The sequence below is a fragment of the Schistocerca americana genome, chromosome X (assembly GCF_021461395.2).
Source record: "Schistocerca americana isolate TAMUIC-IGC-003095 chromosome X, iqSchAmer2.1, whole genome shotgun sequence".
NCBI lineage: Eukaryota > Metazoa > Arthropoda > Insecta > Orthoptera > Acrididae > Schistocerca > Schistocerca americana.
The window spans coordinates 86,052,010-86,074,957 of record NC_060130.1 but is presented as its reverse complement, the minus strand read 5'-3'; the positions used below and the strand labels follow the sequence as shown (position 1 = coordinate 86,074,957).

General features: G+C 39.7%; 1 protein-coding gene across 1 annotated transcript in view; it reads left to right on the top strand.

Moving 5' to 3' along the window:
* LOC124556518 (SET and MYND domain-containing protein 4-like) overlaps positions 1-22,948 on the top strand; it is a 124,174-nt gene that overhangs the window by 23,184 nt on the left and 78,042 nt on the right. Inside the window, exon 4 of the mRNA XM_047130472.1 lies at positions 5,229-5,448. Coding sequence (XP_046986428.1) covers positions 5,229-5,448 — 220 coding nt within the window. The remainder of the gene's footprint in view (positions 1-5,228; positions 5,449-22,948) is intronic.

Here is a 22,948-nt window from a genome sequence, read left to right as displayed (position 1 = left end):
ACATCATATTTTTTCTTGGATGAAGAAGTCATCGCACCACAGACATTTTCAGCATGACGATGGGGTGATTTTCTAGGTCGGTACAGTGAAAATACAGACTTATAAAACTCAGGTCTGCCAAATCATTCGTTGTTGGGGGGGGGGGGGAGGGGGAGGAGGTCACATTGGAGGGTGAAAATGCTGAGAACTAACATCATCACAAAGTTTCATGGTACCAGCTTGACTTTCCTTCTGAGGTGATAAGTGAAATGTGACTACCAAACATATGTTATAGTTGATTATATACAATTGTGAATGGGATTTCTGTCAGTTAGTAGATACATGAACAAAAGGTAAAGGAGCTCCAAGGATGATACATAAACTTATTATTTTTTTAAATCAGCAGAATCCAAGTATCTTTGTTATTTTACTGACTCAGCCATAGTTTGTTTCATTCATTGCAATCCCTCCTTTCTTTATTCTCCTCTTTTAATTTTTTTCTTATGTTTCAGTCTTCATCCCACACTGTAAATCTCACTAGTAATGTCTCGAAGTTAAGATGTAGTAATGTCTCGTCTACAGTCGTAAATGTGAAATGAAGGAAACGCAACCATTTACTTGCAGGAGATTGGTGTGTGGTGCATTGAAACATGTAACAGAAAACAGCTTTCAATCTCTTGCTCTTTTTTTTAGAAGACACACACCCAAACATACATACTTATGGTAGCAGCGCGTGTGAGTGTGTGTACTCCTTCTAGAAAAAGAGAAAGAACTCGGAAGCTGTTGTTAACTGTTTTCTGTTATGTATTTCTGTGCACCACACACCAATCCTTGCCTTTCCCTTATTTTGTGTGTTTTTCCTCCAGGAATTTCCATTAGTGTTCTACAGTTTTATACGATTCTTGAACATGTCATGTTGATGTGGATTTTGTGCTGATGTGGCATTTATTGCACCAAATAATGTAGCTTTTCCACTTTTCAGAGAAAATTTACCAATATATTTGAGGAATATAATGTATTTTGTTCTTGAAAATACATTTGCATGTTTAGTCAGTCTATCTTCGACAACCCAGACTCTCTCTTTTCTAGTGGTTAATGTCTCCTTCTGCTAGGGTGGATTCTCTACATTTAAAATATGTACCACTTCTGTCTTGCACAGACTTTACGTTTGAGTGATGCTACTGCTCCTACTTTTTTTTTCCATGCATCACCAACATTGTAAGGGATATGTCTCATTTGAAAAAAGATTGGTGGGGAGGGGGGAATCTTGTATTTAGTTTACACTCGTACATCCATTTCTTTTGAAGCTTAAGATTCACCAATCCTGTTGCTATTTACAGCAACCAATAGTGAGCTTTAGGAAGAACTGTGTTCATAGTCTGTCCTGTTGTTACATTTCTTGTATAAATTTGGTCCTATTTATATGAAATGAAATGTACAGAAAATACCATGAAACACATCATTTCCATGTTAAAGACTTGTATATGATCTGTTTTGCTGAACATTTCTTTGTTAATGTGCATGCTTTGCTTAAAAAATATGATGATGAGAGTGTATAGTGATGCTGCACTTTCTCATTTTGTTGTGTCCTTCAGTATATTGCAGACTTATAGGAAATATCTTTCCTTTTATTTGTGAAATCATTCATTTTGTAAAAAAAAAAAAAAAAAGGAATTTAGGTTTTAAGAGCCTGGGAATTTGATCAGCATGTGAAAAAGATCAAATGACTACACTTTTCTTATTTTAATATTTAGTTGTAGTTTTATTTCACTTAAAACAATCTGAATACGCAACTTTTAGGGCTGTGTTGAATGTTTCTCAGTGATACTGACAAATGAAAGATGGTGATCAGAAAATTATACTGTGTTATCCTTTGTTGGAAGCAGTCATTTAAGTAACACTTCATGTTATAGTGTTAAGTTTTTAAAACTTCATTGGAATTTTATTTTTCTTTATTTCTTTTTGTTCCCCTCTCTAACAAAGGTAATGCAACCAGATTGATCCAGGAACTTGTCTTGTATATTTGTGAATTAATGGAGACTAGCTATCAACCCTCTGTCATTAATTTTTATTTACATATCTTTTTTTATTACCACATCCATCCTTGCACAGCAGCACTATTATTTAAGCCATAACGTAATCATATACAGAATGCTTTTGAATTGCAAGTGAAGACACTATGAGGTGATTCCCTGTAGAAATTGGGATAGAAAACATAAGAAGTCTGCTGAACAGAAACTCATGAGGGTGGTAGCCACAAGAGGTGGCAACAAATGACTTAACTGGAATAAATAAATGGTTACTGAGTATTTGCAGCTAGCAAAATAACTGGCTATCAGTATCGGATGTTAATTCAATAACTCCCAATACTGTGAGTCATCTGTTTGCCAACACGTATGTGTCATACTTCACTACTTCCTCTTTGATCTCACTGTCAATATACACTGACTGTGTGATGTTCGTACTAGCATGGAACTAACTGGTGAGAACTGCTAATACTGCACACAATTTGTTGACTGATGAATGTACTACTAATTTGGTCTCTCTCTGGCTATGGATAAATCACAGTGACCTTACAATCGTCATTCTTCCATGGAAATAACTGATGAAATAACTGGTTATTTCCAAAGATAAAGAAATACTGGAGGTTATTGGTAACTGGAATACTGGATAAATGAAGTCCGTTCCTGTTTCATTTGTCAAAGACACTACAAGCATACTTTTCGTTAACTTTTGATACAGACAGTGTACCGAGACAAAGAAATCCAGGGCAAGCCAAATGTGGAAATACTTAACTACTTTACATAAGCAGTTCACGAAGGAAGATTTGTGTAGTAAGAAATAATGGTAAAAAATCGTGCAAGGAAAAAAAGCCACCTTACAAAATTTGCACATAAAAGTGAAACTGTCTTTCTGAAGCTGCTTAGATAACAACATTTCACATTAGGTCATGATCTCCAACTTACATGAACACTGAAAACCTCTCAAATATAATGAACTGAAAGGTTCTGGCAACCTAGTTAGCTCAAGATTGCTACACACGTGTATATGGTGGTCAGAAACAGTCTGAAAAGGCTCTAATGGTGTTGCAAGGTAGGTTGCGCTGAGGAATAATCATTAAGAAAAAAACTGATGCATTAAGCCGTTTCCATGTTAGTTAGCCAATCAGCGTGTTGCACATACCTATTCAAGCAGCCTGCCAGCTACAATTAGTGTCAGTTGTTCTTGTAGTGTAAGTGATAGCTCATGAGACTTCTCGGCCTTTGGCTTGGGTTTTATCCTTACTACCATACCTGTCCAATTTTTGTATCGCTCTCTTGTTCAGTTTTAGGAAACCAAATGAAGAACACGTTTGACAACACCAAGTCTGGTGGGCCATTTCAATTTGCACACCCGATTGGCCAACTTCAATGCTGATTAACTCGAAAATGGCACAGTGTTTCAAATTTTTTTCTTAACACTTATTTCTCAACATAATCTATCCTGCAAGGCCCGTACAAGGTTTTCAGACTGTTTCTGACCACTCTGTGTAGTCAGCTTATCTTGACAGTATGGTGTAGTTCAGCAGATGTTGCTGCTAGTTACTAATAACAGCAATAATTGATGGGGGGCGTATCAACAGTTGAGGAGTACTATTCCCTTACATGGAGAGTGGCAGCTGTAGACTGTCATGGACTGTCTGCAGAGAGATAGAGAGAGAGAGAGAGAGAGAGAGAGAGAGAGAGAGAGAGGGAGAGGGGGGGGGGGGGGAGGGGGTGTAGAGGTATGATCATCGCATTGTTGATTCACAACAAGTTGAGATGCATATAATGTATGGTGCTGGGAAAGGTACTCTGCATATATGAACAAACATTTCCAGACAGACACAATTCAGGTAATTGGGTATTGCATGAGACCCAAATGTTTACAGTAACCAGGTGTGGCACTGGCATGTAACACAGTGTCAACATAACGATATATGAGAGGAATGTGTAGAAAGGTGCAATCAGTGTGCCATAAAGTAACACATGTGGAATTGCAAGACAATTTAAGAACAATATTTTGGTGAAACAATGCAAACCTTACAATTAGTTGAGTTCCCCTTGCTGTTTACTGCTCCGCAGCAGATTGAAATCAGGTTTTTTACACCATCTACTGTTGTGAGAAGAGGTTGCTTTCACATGTAATAGTGTTGCTACCATCAAAACAGCTTGTTTGTAGTTGTATAACACTTTGTAACTTGAACACCACACCAAGTGACATTTGCTTTTAACTATGGGCCAGCATTGTCAGTTACAACCACGTTGTACCATTCTTTTCACTGCCCCCCCATTGCTTGTAACCTTTATGTCAGGTTTTAGAGGAGATACTGCCTTATCTGGTGGACTAATATATATGTAAGTGGATATGTTACATGCACACTTCTGTTTGGCAGCTTGCAAATTATTGAAGTCTGTGTACTGTCTTTTGCAACATTCATTTCACACATCTTTCATTGTGTCATTCAGTGGTGCACCATTGTCACCTGGCATCAAAATGAAAGCTGTTGGCCATCGCTTCAGATAGATGAAAAACACACACACACACACACACACACACACACACACACACACACAAAACAGCCAGCCAAGTCCGCACTTACTTTACTCTGTTACGTAGAAGGGTTCACCTTAGATAATGTGATTACATTATGTGTTGCATTAAAATTTGTAACTTCTTTGAAAGCAACAAAACACCTGTGGAATTTAATTCACAGAACTGGGTGTGTAGTTCATGCAGACAATGTTACAACCATCTGAGGTGTGGATTGCCTAATATGTCTACTACGTTTAGAAGTTACTCTACAATGTATTATGTTTTCTCTTGCATTTTGCACAGGTAATCACTTCAAAGGGTTTGTACTTATAGCTCAGAACCAGCTTTTATTAATTTTTTTGTGCTTCAGTTGTGTTTTCCAATTTTGTACTTCAATGAATTTCTGATAAACAATAGCTTACAGTTAATAAAGTTGGTATTATTTGTACTTATTTGAAGCCCATATCCACATCAGCATTACATATTATGTAATAAGCTCATCAAATAATTCCAGATGTATTATTTTATTGTTAATCAATTTTGACGTGGCTGAGGGCTTCCGTTGTTAGTATGGAATTTAAGTAAAAAAAATGTGGCTGAAAAAAATTCATTTTACATGGTCTTATGAGCTAGATTCAACTTCTTCAGCACGTTGCAGTGTTTCACCCCCTTTGGCTCTACGAAACTGTTCATAGGCTTTGATGAACCGTCCCCTGAGAGTGTTGTTGGAGGAAGAAGTGATCAGTATCCCTCTCTCAGTTCCTTTGTCACTATTAAAAACAGTGCAGAGATGGGGCGCTATGCTGAAGCTGTTCAGAAGATTAAAACAGGAGATGTTGTCCTTACAGAGGATGCTCATTGTGCTGTGTTACTTGCTGAAAGATGTGAAACAAACTGCTTCCATTGCTTCAGAAGGTTTGCAGAAATGTTTAAATGAGCTTTAGATGTCATCAGTGTGACTGAGTATATGGAATGTGATTTACTGTGCTGAAACCATAAAGTAGTTGTGACTGAACTGCATGGGAATTAATAATTTATTTTGAATTGTTTGTGTTTGTATTTTCTATGTGTAACTGCCATCACTAAGTATATTAATATACACCTAACAATTAGAGTGTAATAATTACCTACATAACACAAGGGCAAGTATATTTATATTTGTCAAAAACTGCATCATCATGAAAGAATCAGAAAAAAATTGCTTTTTGTGAGACACACACACACACACACACACACACACACACACACACACACACACAAAAGTATAATTTTAGGAGCAACTAGTGACTCAGTGCTGTCTCCTGGAATGTTGTATCAGGTGTGTACTGAAGAACATGTGAAAGTGCGTGACTTTGGTCAGTGCAAACTTTCTGTATTAGCTGCTGAGCTTGTCATGATATTAATTGGTACCTCAAATTTCTGTCGTAACTCTTGGTGTAATGCTCCAGCATGCATTGTGGAGTGTAGAGTGGACCGCCTACCATCTAATGCTTGTGTTGGCATCATTTTACCATGCCCTTGTCCAATACAAAACCAATGTCATTCTAAATACCATTGTCAACCGTGCACTGCTGTAGCCTGATGTTCCATTACTTCGGCTAGTAAATTTTCTGAAAAGGAATAGTTACATGTAGCTTTCTGTGAACAGCAAAAGCTACTGAACTGTGGAAGTGTATAGTGGCTTACTTTCACCTGTACCAATTATTTATTTCGATTCAAGCAGCAATAGCAGATCAGATTTGACACTTCTGTTGCAGAATTATTAGACAGATACTACATGTTCAACTGAGAGAGCTGTCCACCCATTCACATCACCATCATTTATGACTTCCTCTTAGATTCTTTTAGTCCATTCAGTGAAGGGAAAACTATGATTAAAAATTCTTGTCACAAATTGTTGTGCTGTGGTAGAAGGAAGTATCGTGAGCGTCATACCAAAAATTCTACTAATGGAGTGCGAGTGTGGGAGGGATGGGTGGAGGTGGAGAGGGGTTAAAGGTAACTTTTTATGTTTTTCTTGAATAACTCAGAAGCTGCAGAAATGTTTACCAGCACAAAATTAACATGCATTAAGTTTTTTTACAGAAAATATCATTTTTAATAATCATGTTTTAATGGCATAAAAGTAATGTTTGTTGTTAAACGAAGTGGTTTAAGAACTAATATTGAATGTCTGTACCACATCTAATTGCAGTAGAACCATGTTAAGGGATAAATTATGTTCTGTAAGTGTAACAGGGAGGAAAGGGAAGAGGGATGGAGGAACCCAAGAAATGCATATGAACAGAATTTACGTAAACCTCTGCACAGTGTTCTGCACTGCTAAAGGGAAAATGATTCTAATCATCCTGTACAGCAGCCATAGTGTTCTTCTAGGAAAGGCAACTTCCACCACCATGAGTGCTGCTGGCTTTTCAGTTTACGGGAAGACTATACCTCCCCAGCATTTCCTATTCATTTCCCATATGTGAGTTAACAAAATAACTTCACGGCTCATGTTTATTTAGTGATGTTATTTTCAGTTTACTAAGTATGTATTTGTTTTCAGCTGTTGAGAGAGAGAGAGAGAGAGAGAGAGAGAGAGAGAGAGAGAGAGAGAGAGAGAGAGAGAGAGCTCCACAGCTGACACTGTCTACTGTCTACAACACTGAAGAATCTGTCCCAAATGTAACATGTTGGCAATATATATTCAACAGTATTGATTTCATTGTCTCCACTACCAATGGCTGGAATATGTTTCACAGCATGAGGGGTATCAAATGCATAACCTAAACCTCACCTCTCCCAGGATCTGCAGAGTTCCTGAGGCTTAAAGTGGCATCCTCCGTAACAGAACTAGGTCACCTAGATGTTAAGGAATTTCAATTATTTCAGTATATGTCAAGCGATAAAGCAAGATTACTATTCTTGATTGGAATAGGGTCAATCCTAATCCATTAGACAGATTGACACCCACCTTGCAAGATGTATTGTGGGTGTGTGATAAGTGGTTCCACTCAGTACAGCCCACTCTACAAGTGCCAGAGATTCCTGAATGGAAACAGTTTATAAAGTGTGCGAGTAATACAATGAAAGGTGCAAGAAGTGTGGTAACTTTCTGGTCATTCATTAATTCGCAACCTTGGATTTACAGTATACTGTCAACAACAGACTGCAGCAAGATGAACATTTACCAGTCCGATGCCTTTCCCGTTGACACTACGTAGGTCACTGATATCACACCACAACACAAATTAAGCACTTCCTACCCGTTATTTGTAGAAATGTAATTTATGTAAAGCATCTCTTTACAACTACAAATAAGTACTCACTCAGTAAGCTGAAAATAACTTCATTACATAAACATGAGCTCAGTGAAGTTACTGTGTGTGCTTACGTAAGAGAACGGGACTGAAAAGCGAGCAGCTCTCATACTGGGTGAAATTGTGTTTTCTGGAAGAACACTGCAGCTGCCATACAGTGTGACTAAGAATCAATTTCCTCTGTAGCAGTGTGCAGAGATTTATGTAGTGCTTGCTCTACAGTTCGCAGACTTACAAAGGAGGGAAGTGCATGACTAGAACCTGGTGACCTGCCTTCCCTCTTGTTCTACTGCACTTAGCTGTGGAACACACACCTAATGTTTGTTTGAACCCATTTCATTTAACAATAACCGAGCGAGGTGGCGCAGTAGTTAGACACTGGACTCGCATTCGGGAGGACGACAGTTCAATCCCGCGTCCGGCCATCCTATTCTAGGTTTTCCGTGATTTCCCTAAATCACTCCAGGCAAATGCCGGGATGGTTCCTCTGAAAGGGCACGCCCGACTTCCTTCCCCATCCTTCCCTAATTCGATAAGACCGATGACCACGCTGTCTGGTCTCCTTCTCCAAAACAACCAACCAACCATTTAACAATAAACATTAACTGTATACCATCGAACAGGGTGATTTCAGATGGTTTTGTCGTTATTTTGATTGTAACTTTTGTATATATTGTTAGATTAAATTGATTGTTATGGAAGTGGTAGGGTATATGTGTAATGAATAAAATATCCCAGAACCAGGAAGTGTATGTGTAGGTATATATATCTGAGGCAGTTAAATAAAGTGTCCTAAGTCACCCCATGGATTGGGGTGATTTTGGACACGTGTTTTTTAAATCCCTGTCCGAAGTTACAGTATATAGAGGGCGAATTTGGACAGTTACTGCCTTTTTGTTTAATTTTACATGCATTTTATTTGATTTTGGTGACATTTTACACATTTTAAGGTAGCCCTTTGTTACCAATAAGTGATATGGAATGATGGTTTCATCATAGTTGATCATGTTACTAGGTGGGAGATTTTCCAGCTTTACCTTGATATTGGAGAAAAACACCTTAACAATCTCTTTGTTCACTTCTGCGTGAGCTCGTTTAATATTTTTGCTTAAGTGAACAGAAAGATCTTCTTACTGTCATTTGAGGAATAAATGCACCCATTCTTCTCCTGGCAAATTATTACGAAATTTCTCCGCTTTTCGGCCAGATTTATCAAGGTAGCCTTTAACTAAATATCTAATATCCAATTTAGTGAAGGGAAATCCCCAATGTGCAGCCCTCAAGATACCTTGCTTCAACATTTCTTCTTCTTCTTCTTTATTTAGCACTGGCTGTCCTCCCTTTTTTTGGGGGGGGGGGGGATGTGCTTCCTGCACTTTATTTTGTAGGGTTGATTTAGGTATACCATACAAATCACACGCTTTTCTGTACAATAATTTACCACTCTGTATATCATGAACAGCTTTATCTAAAAGTTCTGGCTCATAATTACTCTGTACTGTAGCACCTCTCTTGCTCTTATACGTTCTGGGCATTGTCCGAAATCACCCCACACAGTACATAGTTTTACAAAAACCGTTGTTATTTTATAACCTGCATGAGAAGCTTGACAAACTTGTACAGAAATTGTCTCAATGCTGTTAGCTACTGAGCGCGTCGACAATTACGGTTACCATAACTTCCCACTCGACGCAACAATAGAAAGTTTCCACTTTACGATAATGCATGGATTTTTAACACTGAGACTGTTCGTCAATTATTCACCTAGGGAAACAATTGATGCAAAACAAAAGTTGTGGAAAGTGATAAATGCAATCTTGCGCTTAAAATAACTGGCGCACGGACGTTAAAATAAGTAACTCTTTGTTTCTATGCAGTGGCAAAGAGCAAATAAGCCATACTGTCCGAATTCACCCTGTGTCCGAAATCACCCCGTTTGACGGTACCATTAAAACACTATTTTTAATAATCTGCAATTTTTCCATCCCGTGCAGTATGGAAAGTATTAATCCTAGAGAAAAAATGAGTAGGATGTTATTTGTAGGATATGTAATGTAATTTAATTTAATTTTGTACTGGGAAACATTTCTGCTGGAAGCCATGTTTTTCAAGATGTTCAAGAAAAACATAAAAAAAGTGACCTGTAAAGCCCATGCCCACGCCCACGCCCACATCCACATCCTTCCAGTCAGGATTTTTAGTACGTTGTTGTTTATGGTTCTCCCTACCACTGTACGTAAATTTGTGACTACATGAATTTTTTCCCCTATTTGACCATTTTTGGTCTTCGTTGGCTGGGCTATTTGTCCTTCACCTTTCATTTTCAAAAATAATACAAAATTCTGGAAGACCAAGATTTGATAGTGGTTCCTAGTTGTGCTCATTGACACATACTATTTTTTTTTTCTTTGTAATGAATATTTCTGCAGAAAAACTAAATCATCAATTTTTTCTGTACCAAGCTGTGCTTGATGAACCCACCTGGATAGCCATGCTTGTTAAAAGTGCCCGCTTTCAGGATGACAAGGTGTGCATCCCCAGTTCGAGTGCGCCCGGTGGATTAACAGCAAGGGCCGGTGTGCTGGCCAGCCTGTATGTGCTTCTTAGGCATTTTTCCGTGTCCCACTAGGTCATTACTGGGTTGGTGCCAACATACCGCCTCTGTTACATGCTATGTAAACATTTCGAAAGTTTTCTCACAGTTGCATGTAAAATTTACTCTAGACACTGGCAGATGGGGTACATTGATTCCATCCCGGGGGCCGAATAGGAGAGTGTTGACATTAGATATTTAGTCTCCTTGAACCCATAATCAGCCACAGTAACAGCAGCAGTAGCAGCAGCATGTGATGAACAGATAACAATGAATGACAAACAGTTTCTTGCACTGGTAAACAAGTTAGGTTTGGCAGCACTGGAAAAAAGTCATTCCGTGATTGTGAAATAATTGTTACAAAACGTAACTTGAAGCAGTGGATGGAAGTGAGAAGGAAGAGCAGTTAGTTAGGGTATGAAGATTAATGGCGAAAGCATATGGAATTGGGAATTTGCAGAGTGAGTTGAACTAGTAATGATTTCCTTGGGAAAATGTGAAGTGCACTCACTGTATTGGTATTATTAAAATTAGGGTGGTGATACTCATTAATGATAATACGTATCTCTATAGTTCCACCGAAAGAAGACAAAAGGTGTAAGATTGTAGGGTTGATTTACAGACCCTCTACATGAAATCCACTAACTGCAGTTAAAATTCAGGATATTTGCTTAGTTGACCACAGAAGTATATCAGACAGCGTATAATGTTGAACAGTCACCCATAGTACAGGATGATGCACAAAAAACTGGCCCCAATACAGACTGATTGCCAATTACGCATGAATCGTTGCCTGCCATGAGCAGATAAAACAGCAAACAGATAAACATATAATAATAAGATACAAAAGAAATAACAAATAAACTGATGCAAAGGTCTATATTATCTATCAACATATACAACTGGCAGGTGAAAATGAGCAGTCTAGTTACTTGGGGCCAGTTTTTCATATGGTGAGATGAAACTACAGTGATCATGTGCCTGTTCATATTTATGACTTTTTTTATATATGCAAGTTGTGAATTTTATACTTGTGACCTATAAATATGGCTGCATGTTTAATTGTGTAATAGTATGGTGGTCACAGATATTAGGCAAATGGAAAGGTGGTGTCTCAGACTATTATCAGAATACAACCTTGTTGGCACTTTTAATTTCTTTATGCTACTTACTGTTTGTATCCCCATGTAAATTTTCTCCTTTTAATATGTTCATAGACAATAATTGACAGATTGTGAGATTGGCTGTGTGCAGTGGCTATTCTGTTGGTCAATCCTTGCTTAACTGGCTTCTTGCAATACAGGATTCTAAATTTTCTGTGCTGCGGTAATATGGTAACGGGTTTGCACCATCATGTTGCAGTAAACCATGTTTCTGTTTAACACTTTGCATTACTGAAATGGTCCATTCATTCAAGATTTCACAATGCTGTTTATCAACAGGCTCATAAGATTTGTATTGATGAAGCAATACTTACACTTTAAGTACTACTGACTCAAAACCATACAACACTCAAATTTCTTTGGAACCTTACAGGTGCAAATTAAAAGAATGAAAGTGAAAGAAATGTCACATCTAGTAAGTTACAATAATATATGGGGATTTTAAACTTGGAGCAGTAACAGAATATGTCAGGAAAAAGATTGAAACCTGTCAATCAGCCACAATGAACAAACAAACAAGCAAAATTTGTTAGAATTGTTTGTAACAGCAGCAGATGATACACACTTCAACCTCCTGAAGTTGCAAATGCTATGATTCGTGGACCACTTTGATCAGTTAGTGAAAGTTAATGTTCAAGAAGTTTAGCACATGGTTTTCCTTCGGCTTTACCTTTCGTGGTTATATGTACAGAGTGAGTCACCAACAAGAAAAAATATGTTGTGAACAGTATCAGGGACTGAGCTGGAAGCACAGCATTGTTTTAATTTTCTTATTTTTTTTCCATATTCCTGTACGAGAAATGCCAGTGTAACTATATTAAAAAGACAGAGAAATATCGGTGGAGCTTTCATAATATGCCTGTGGACTTGCAGAAGGCAGGATGAAAGAGCAACAAGAGGCACAACTGACGCACTCTTCAGTAGTGGTTGCTGTAAACAGAAAAACGCACACACTCTCTTTCTCTTTTTTTCTTATTTCAAATACTATTGTGCATTTGGGTTAGTTGACATGATAAAAGAACATCGGCAGGAACTATATTAATTTTTAATTGATTTGCTTTTGTTGGAAGTACAGATAATCATGACACAAATTATACCAAACCAATGCATTACAAGTTAGAAAGAAAAAACAGTAAGATTTTAAGCTGAATAGATATTTTATAAATATTATTTAAGATGATGGCTGTGGTCTGTACAGAAAACTTCATCACTTCAGAGGAAGGATTATTGAATATGATCCATAATTTTTGTGCTAAGGATTGTGCTATAGCAAGAACAAACATAACTTATGGAACACAGTACTTTATAGAGTAACATGTAAGATACAGCTTGTGTGTAGCACTGAACACATTGACTGGGCAGCAGTAATCTAGGGTAAGAATGGGCTGAGCATTGGTTTTTATTATTTAAATAGTATTGTTTCTTTGGGGGCCGACCCAGGTGGCACCTAAAAGCGTGCCTGTAAACTGTATCTATGTGCAGTCTCTGAAATCGTGCATGTCACAAGTGAAGGTACATCAGACTGAAAATCCCGGAAGTCAAGACGGCAAATAAATTTTTATTTTGATTACTACTTCTACACACCAGCCATCTTCAGATCTTATGTTATTGATGGAAGTCTCAGTCTCCTGACGGCAAGCTTATCGTGTTATTTGACGTCGTCAACACTGGAGACAACCAATCTGTAGTAATTTTTGTATTCACATCATACTCCGCAAGCCACAATGGTGTTTGGTGTGGTGGAGGGTACTTCTGGTACCACTATCTGATACTACTCCACACCCCCTGCCCTCCAGTTTCATTCACAAATGGTGTGTGGAAGGAAGGAATGATTATTGGCGAGTCCCTGTATTGGCTCTAATTTCTCAAATTTTCTCTTTGGGGACATTACATGAGGTGAATGTGAGAGGAAGTAATATGTTGCTCGACTCTTCCTGAAAACTGCTGTCTTGAAATTTCAAAGCTAAACCTCCCCATGATGCTGAATATGTCTCTTGTAACGACTGCCAACAGAGTTTGTGGAGCATCTCAGTAACGATTCCGTGATGAAACATGCCGCTCTTCATTGGATTTTCTCCATCTCTTCTATCAGTTCTACCTGGTAAGGATCCCATATTGATGAACAATATTCAAGAATCGGTTGCATAAGCACCTTATAAACCACTTCCTTCATGGATGAGTTACAGTTCCTTAAGATTCTGTATATGAATATCAGTCTGGTGTCTATTTTTTGTACTATTTGTTTTATGTGGTCATTACACGTGAGGTCGCTCTAGATAGTTAATCCTAGATATTTTATGCTGATTACTGTTTCCAGCAGTTTCTCATCAATGGCATTGCTACATTGTTACAGACAACCATGTCATGTGCAAACAGTCTTAAAGAGCATCTGACACTTTCTACTTGATAATTTATATACTTTGTAAACAGTAATGTCCTATCACACTCCAGAAATTACCTTTACATCTGTTGATTTTGTTCTATAATGAGTGATGTTCTATTTGCAAGAAAGTCTTGAATCCAATCACAAATCTGGTTTGATACTTGATAAGCTCATATTTTTCACTTAACGGCAGTGCAAGATGGCATCAAATGCCATTCTGAAGTCAAGGAACATGGTATCAACCTTAGCACTGTTGTCTACAGCACTATGGGTCTTATGGAGGAAAAGGGCAAACTGATTTTCGCAGGATCTCTGTCTGTGGAATCCATTATGATTTTTATAGAGGACTGGAAATCCCTGAAGTCAAGTTTGCAAATAAATTTTTATTTTGATTACTAATTTCAGTTACGCATGAGCCATCTTGAGATCTTACGTGGTTGTTTGCAGTCTCCTGTTGCCTGACTTGTCAAGTTTATCACGTTTGCTGACGCTGTCAACATTGGAGACAAGCGATCTGTCTAGCTGAAACTAGTAATCAAAATAAAAATTTATTTGTGATCTTGACTTCAAGGATTTTCAATCCTTCATATAAAAACTAAAACAGATTGCTTGTCTCCAGCACTGACAATGACAACAAACATGGTAAACTTGCCAAATCAGGCAACAGAAGCCTTCAGACAACTACATAATATCTGAAAGTGGCTTGTGTGCAACTGACTCTATTAATAACAATAAAAATTTATTTGTGATCTTGCCTTTGGGGTTGTACAATCCTTCACATAAAAATTATGACAAATCACTGAAGTCAATGAATATGATTATCCAGAACATTTGTCCCCCTTCATATAATTTGAAAGACATGTATTCTTTGTCACATATTGATGATATCAGAAATCTCTCCTTCATAAATTAAGAATTTATGCTGTCCTCATAAAAATAATTAAAGTGGCGTAAGTTCAGCTGATTATACTATAGCAACTCCATGACCTATCAGTTTTGAAGGAAAGGAATTGTTCTTATGATGATGGGCTGTGGTGTAAAAGTCAGTGGTAAGTCCACCATGCATGTACCATCTGTTTGTATGGTGAGCCAGACTAACTTCTTCCAGTTACCAGAATGAGGTAAAGCTGTGAGGGTAGGTCGTAAGATGTATTTAGAGAGCTCATTCAGTGAACACTTGCCTGACAAACACTTAGGTCCGAGGTTTGAGTACCGAGTGGGCATACAGTTTCAATCTGTCGGGCAGTTTCATCCATTAATGCTTTTAAAGAAACATTCTGAAAATAGTCGTGTCAGTCTTTGTGGTATTATAAGGTAATGGTGGGTAACGCAACACGAGCCATGGACACCATATTTTGGGTTGGTGGCCTCATAATGTGTGTGCTGTGAGGGATTACTTGTCACTAGTCACTACCTATGAATGTTGTGCACTTGTGGTATACAGAGTGATTCAGCTAAGGTGAGCACGTGAGATATTTTCCGAGTCATTTAATATATCATAATTCTGTGTTCACACAAATTAATTGGGAAAAAGCCCTCACTAAAATAACATACAGTCTCTTTTCATGACTATATTAATTACAGATATAGCGGTATCAACAAATTTAATGGTGTTTCACTCTTCAAAATCTGATTGGTTGTTTTGGAGACATTGCAGTATTTAGAACTGATCTGTTTTCAACATGAAGTCTATTGTTAGCATATGTGGAAGTTCGTGTTTTTGTCCCGAATTTCCACGCCAGGCTGATGGGGCAGTCCAACTTGATGCAGCTGATATATCCTGCTTACAAAACTGGAATAGCAGAGAAAAATTTAATTTAAAATTGAGACTAATCACACTTGGCTACATGTGGCTGGACCCTCTTTGGTTATCAAAAATTAACACAGACTTCCTCTCTGAGTTTACCCCAGAGATAAATAGCACCTGGTTGCGTAGTGCTTGTCATCTGTAGTGAACAGTACAATGTTTGTTATTGACAGGCTATGGTCTTCATTCTCCCTTTATCCATTGTTCTCTCTTTCCAATAATAGTTACAACTTCACATGTGACAAGAATGAGCATCCTGACACCCCCCACAGGTGGCACACCACTCTTTCGCGGGTTAATGCTTGGCTATCACAGGGCCCCAGTCTTACAGCATCTTTTTCCTTCCATGCTGCATGTCAAGCCTCTTGCTATACTTTTCCCCTCCATAGGGCAACGTGTCTGGGGTTCCTTTCTTTGTTTACCTTTTCCTATCCATCCTTCGCTTTGGTGTTTGAGGTTCCTCTTTTTCTTCTTCCTCCCTGTGTGCTCCTGAAGGTTGACCCACGCCTCTGACGCGTAACATGTGACTGGGTAATGCATAATTCTCGCCCCTGGGTCGACAGGTAGGGTTCGCACGTACCCCCTGGTACAGGCCGGGCCCAGGGAGGGGTGATTGCTCAAGCTGCTACCTTCCCAAATTTCCAGTTGGTCCCTCTGTTAGGTATTTGGGAGGTGTGAACAATCACCTAATTCGGGTACGCCTCCTCGTGGCGGGGGCCCCCAGTTGGAAGGAGAGTGCCATCGGAGACACTGGCAATCGTGGGGTATTTTCTCGCGATGAGTCAATCACCTGCACAATCGACGTCTATGAAACGTAAACGGAATGAGGCTAACGATTCAAAGACACTTCCAGCTGCACCACGGTTCCTCGTGGTTCCACATACTGAAGATGGTCAGTCCTTCGCGACGGTAAATCTGTTCATTATTCAGAAAGGTGTTGATGCAATTGCCGGCCCTGTGAAATCCTGCTCTCGTTTACGCAATGGCACTTTGCTTTTGGAGACTACTTCCGATTCTTGAGCACAACACCTGCTTGCGGCTTCGCTTCTCCACAGCTATCCTGTTCGTGTCGAGGCCCGTAGAACTCTGAATTCTTCCCGCGGTTGTATTTACACTAGGCTGCTCGGGGTGTGACAGAGCCCAAAATCAAAATGTACCTCTCTGATCAGGGTGTCATTGTCATCCGCCAGGTGATGGAAAAGTTAGATTCCTCCTTAGTGGCCACATACACTCTTTTTCTCACCTTCAGTCCAAGATCAACGCAGGCTATGAAATTATCACAGTCCGACTGTACATTCTGACCCTGACATGCTGCTACCAGTGTCATTGTTTCAACCACACACACGTCTTGTTGACCCCCCCCCCCAGCCAAATGTGTAACGTGTGGTAGGGATGCGCACTAGGGTGATTATCCGCCTCCTCCTCCCCGCTGTATCGACTGCAATGGCGGCCATACCGCCTCCTCTCGAGATTGTCTCTTTTATTTGATGAGTGGGCTGTCCGGGAGATCTGGGTAAAAGAAAAAGTTCCTTACCTGGTCACTCGCAAGTTACTGGCTAGTCGCAAATCCTGCCCTCTACCAGCTGGCACTTACAGTAGTGTTCTTGCTACATCTCGCTCCGTGAAGAACATGGTCTTGCAGATGTGCAACCTCAAATTCAGCTCTGAAGTTTTGAAATTGTCCAGTGTCGAGGTAGCATTGCTGTCCCCTCGTCCAGCCATGCGATGAGCCATCAAACCCTCGCCTTGAGAGGCGAAGTCACCAGCTACACGACAGGCAGGCTGAAAAAGACAGAAGCAGTGCTCCCGTGGAGACCTCCTATGTCCCTTCAGCCAACCGACACCTGATTCTGCATCTGCTAACTGAAAAAGCTCGGAGAAATCTGTCAGAGGCAAATGGTATTCTCCTTCGCAAGCTTGAAGATTCTCTTTGCCGATGTCGCCACGTGATACCTTCGCCCGGTTGGCCTCAGTGTCGCCGGTGCGCACCACCGACCGTTTCTCTGCATTGGACTCCGCAGACTGACAGTACGAGAAAGCCGATGCTTCTGTGGACCTCGTGGAGCAGGATCCTCCTGCCTCTGTGCCCTGTAGCAGCGAGTCTTTACAGGCTGGCACTCAGCAGCCACCGGGTGACATCCATTCATCTTTTCCTCGTCCTGACTCTCCTCCGATGGAACGTTTGCAGCCTTTGATCCGACAAAGAGGATTTACGGGACTTTTAGAATCGCAGTGTCCCCTTGTACTCTGCCTTCAGGAAACAAAATTGCGTCCTCATGACTGCTTTGGGCTTTTGCATTTATTCCCGGTCCGTTTTGACCTTCCCCCTGAGGTCGGCATTCCATCTTGTGGGAGAGTCATGCTGCTCGTGCGGATGACGTTCGTAGTCGACCCGTCTCCCTGACTATCTGTTTTTGAGCTGTTGTGTTACGCCTTTTCCTTCCTCCCCTTACGTTTTACCTTTGTACCATTTGTATCCCTCCGTCATTCGATGTCATCGGGGCAGGCTTCCTCCAGCTTATTGGGCAGCTACCTCACTCATTTCTGCTGCTTGGTTACTTTAATGCATACCATCCCCTTTGGGGTTCTCCCAGAACCTGTCGGAGAGGTGCCCTCTTGTCTGACCTTCTTAATCAACTTAACCTCTTCTGCCTTAACACAGGAGCACCCACATGCCTTTCCGTCTCCTGGCACACCTATTCCCATTTGGACCTATCCTTCTGCACTGCTCAGCTTGCCCACCATCTCAAGTGGTCCATTCTTTCTGACATGTACTCGAGTGACCATTTCCCGTGTGCTATCCGTTTGCTGACTCCTACCCCACCTGCGTGCACACACAAATGGCAGCTTACTAAGGCTGACTGGTGGCTTTACTCCTCCCTGGCAACCTTTGATGAACAAGATTTCCCATAGTTGTGATGACCAGGTGGAATATCTTACAAACATTATCCTTACCGTTGCCGAACTTTCCATTCCTTGCATTTCCTCTTGGTCCCTCGGTGAACTGAGGCGTGCCGCGATGCAATTCGCGTGCGGAGACATGCTCTCAGTGTTTTTAACCGTCATCTTACGATGGCAAACAGCATTTATTATAAACAGTTGCATGCACAGTGTCGTCATATTCTTTGGGATAGCAAAAATGCTTGCTGGATTTCATTCAGTACTTCTTTCAACAGTTCCACTCCATCTTCCAACGTGTGGGCCGACCTCCAATGGCTCTCTGGGACTAAGATCCAGTCACCAATTTCTGGCCTGACAGTAGCAGATGATGCCATTGTGGACCCTATTGCTATCACCAATACCTTGTGCCACCATTTTGCGGAAATTTCGAGCTCTTTCCACTATCGCCCTGCCCACCTCCATCGGAAATGAGTGGAGGCGGCTCAGGCCATACACTCCTCTTCTCAGATTTGTGAGTGCTACAATGTCACCTTTACTATGAAAGAGCTAGATCATGCTCTCAGTTCACCCCGATCCTCCGCTCCAGGGCCAGACGCTGTCCGCGTTCAGATTTTGCAGCACCTTTCTCTTGTGGGCAAGTACTTACTGCTTAATGCGTACAACTGCATCTGGGCTGATGGCACGTGTCCTAGATGCGAGTGTGAAGCCACTGTCATACACATATCTAAGCCCAGTAAGGACAAACACCTTCCTTCTAGCTACCGCCCCATCTCTCTCACAAGCTGTGTTTGCAAGGTGGTGGAACGTATGATTGATGCCCAGCTGGTATGGTGCCTTGAGTCTCGCAATTTGCTAACTATTTCACAGTCTGAATTTTGAGTGCGCCGTTCTGCAGTTGAACATCTCATGACTTTGTCCGCTCGTGTCATGAATGGTTTTCTGTGAAAATCCCAAACTGTGGCCATGTTTTTCAATTTGGAGAAGGTCTATGACACCTGCTGGAGAACTACTATCCTCTATACTCTCTACGTGTGGGGCTTTCGTGGCCGCCTGCCCCATTTTCTTGAGGCATTTTTGAAAGACCGAGGTTTCAAGATGCATGTAGGTGTTGCCTTTTCGGACACTTTTATCCAGGAAATGGTGTACCTCAGGGTTCCATCCTAAGCATCGTCCTCTTTGCTACCACCATTAACACTGTAATGGTCTGTCTCCCACTGGGCATCTACGGCTCCTCCCTTTTTGTTGACAATTTTGCCATCTATTGCAATTCTCCACAGATCTGTCTCATTGAGTGATGTCTTCAGTGATGTCTCGATTGTCTTTACTCACGGAGCATCGACAATGGCTTTCATTTTTCCACTGACAAAACTATTCACACAAATTTCTGTTGGCGCAATTGGTTTCTCTCACTATCTTTTACACCTTGGGCTTGTTGCTCCTCCATTCATTGAAACTACAAAATTTCTGGGGCTCATACTCGATAGGAAACTCTCCTTTGTCTTGCCTGGCAGCCTGCTGTATGCAGTCCCTCAATGTCCTATGTGTACTCAATGGTACTTCCTGGGCTGCAGCACCTTCAACGTTGCAGATCCTCGACCCGATTCTCCATTGTGGCGTCAGACTGGCGACAGATGCCTTCCAGCTTCCGTAGGACCAAAGTGAGGAGCAAATCGCCAAGGTCATGGAATGTGTCAATACATGAAATTACAGCATAATTTAAGTAATAACAGATAAAAATAAAATGTTTATGAACCCGTAAAAAGTCAGTCCATAAGTTTAAGTAAACACAATCAACAATACGACAAGAATCAGCTTGCTTTTTCAAGGAACTCCTCGACAGAATAGAAGGCATGACACATGAGGAAACTCTTCAGTTTCGATTTGAAAGCTCACGGATTACTGCTAAGATTTTTGAATTAGAGTGGTAGCTTATTGAAAACGGATGCATCAGTATATTGCACACCTTTCTGCACAAAAGTTACGGAAGTCTGATCCAAATGCAGATTTGATTTCTGCCGAATATTGATGGAGTGAAAGCTGCTTATTCTTGGGAATAAGCTAATATTGTTAACAAGAAATGATAGTAAGGAATATATATTTTGAGAGGCCAATGTCAAAATACCCATACTCGTGAACAGGAGTCGACAAGAGGTTCGTGAACTTACACCACCTATTGCCCGAACCGCCCATTTCTGAGCCAAAAGTATACTTCTACAATGGGAAGAGTTACCCCAAAATATGATACCATCTGACATAAGTGAACGACAATAAGTAAAGTAGACTAATTTTCATGTCGAACACTCACTCACTTCAGATACCGTTCGAATAGTAGAAATGGCAGCATTAAGTCTTTGAACAAGATCCTGAATGTGGTCTTTCCACAACAGTTTACTATCTATCTGAACACCTAGAAATCTGAACTGTTCAGTTTCATTAATCATATGCCCATTGTGTCAAATTAAAATGTCAGGTTTTGTAAAAACTGAGTCCTACTGTGATTTAGTTGATAGCAAACTGTGTGATATAAAATGATCCCACATACATACACAACCTTTTCAATAAATTTAGCAAACACTGATGGCATAGAAATAGGTCTAAAATTGTCTGCATTATCCCTTTCTCCCTTTTTATAAAGCGGCTGTACTGTTTAGTACTTTAATTGTTCAGGAAACTGACCATTCCTAAAGGAAAAATTACAAATATTGCTAAATATTGGACTAACATGTGCAGCACAGTACTTTAATATTCTGCTAGGCACTCCATCATAACCATGAGAGTCCTAACCTTCAGTGATTTAATTATTGACTCAATCTCCCCCTTGTCTGTATCACAGAGGAGTATTTCAGACATCAATCTTGGAAAGGCATTTGCCAAGAGAGTTATGATTCCCTGTAGAAGCTAAATTTTTATTTAATTAACCAGTAATGCTCAGAAAATGATTGTTAAATACTGTACATATATCTGATTTATCAGTAACAGAAATATTTTTACTACAAGCTAACTTTATATCGTCGACCTTGTGCTGCTGATCAGACACTTCCTTCACAACTGACCATATGGTTTTAATTTTATCCTATGACTTAGCTGTTCTATTTGCATATCACATACTCTTTGCCTTCGTAATAATGTTTTTATGCACCTTACAATACTGTTTGTCATGGGCTACTGCTGCTTGATTGTGACTTGATTGGGATTTAGGTTTTCTGTGATTTCCCTAAATCACTTCAGGTAAATGCTGGGATGGTTCCTTTGAAAGGGCATATCCAGCATCCTTCAGGAATCTGAGCTTGTGCTCCATCTCTAATGATCCCATTGTTGACAGGACATTAATCTACTGCTCTTCCTCCTTCTATTTGTTTTTCTTTTGATAAGCAATTTCTCATGTACATTCGTGTGTATACAAGAATATTTCACTCATTTCAAATAATTCATATCACTTACTTTCTCTCATATTAAAGTAGGTTTTAGAAACTTCAGTTCAGTTTTCGTAGAATCAATGTTGTTGTTAATAGGTTAGCTTAAGAGCACTTCCATATTTTCTCAGCTATTCGTTCATCCTTCATTAACTCTGTTTTGTGGCCAACACTAAAATTTTGGCAACTTCCTTTATGGTAAGAATTTGTGTTCACAATTTCTTGGCATTTGACTAAGTAACATTTCCTGCAGTAGATGACAAGGCACATACTGACAGTAAAACAGATGAAATTAAAAAATAAAAAATAAAAAAAAAATAAACAAAATGTGGAAAGAAAAGATTTGCAGTGGTATAATTACATTACTATGAAAGGCTGTATATTATGCAAAGGAACTCCTGTATACAATTAAAGGAACTCCTGTATACAATTAAAGGACTATTTCACAAAGAAACCTTCCCACTTATATTTGAAAGTCTGAATCACCCACATTTTTCTATCGTGTATTTACTGAGTGAATTCTGTCTTGTCTTTTGAATGAGTCCATATTATTAATGACAAATATTGCAAGAGAGAATTCTGAAATTTTTGAACAAAAGCCTGTAAGAAGTTTGAAACTGATATTGCAATAATTCTGACTTGTTTTCTGTGCTAAGATTGTTTATGAATGGATGCAGTTGCCACAAAATGATACCACTGGAGATAGTAGAGTGAAAGTGAGCTAAGTAAACCAGCTTTTGCGTTTTAGTGTCAGCAACACAGTGGAGGTTGCTTTTATAGATGTTGAATGTGATAGTCAAGAAAACTTCTCTTATATCATTAGTTCAAAGAATTTAAGATGCTAGGCTTAACT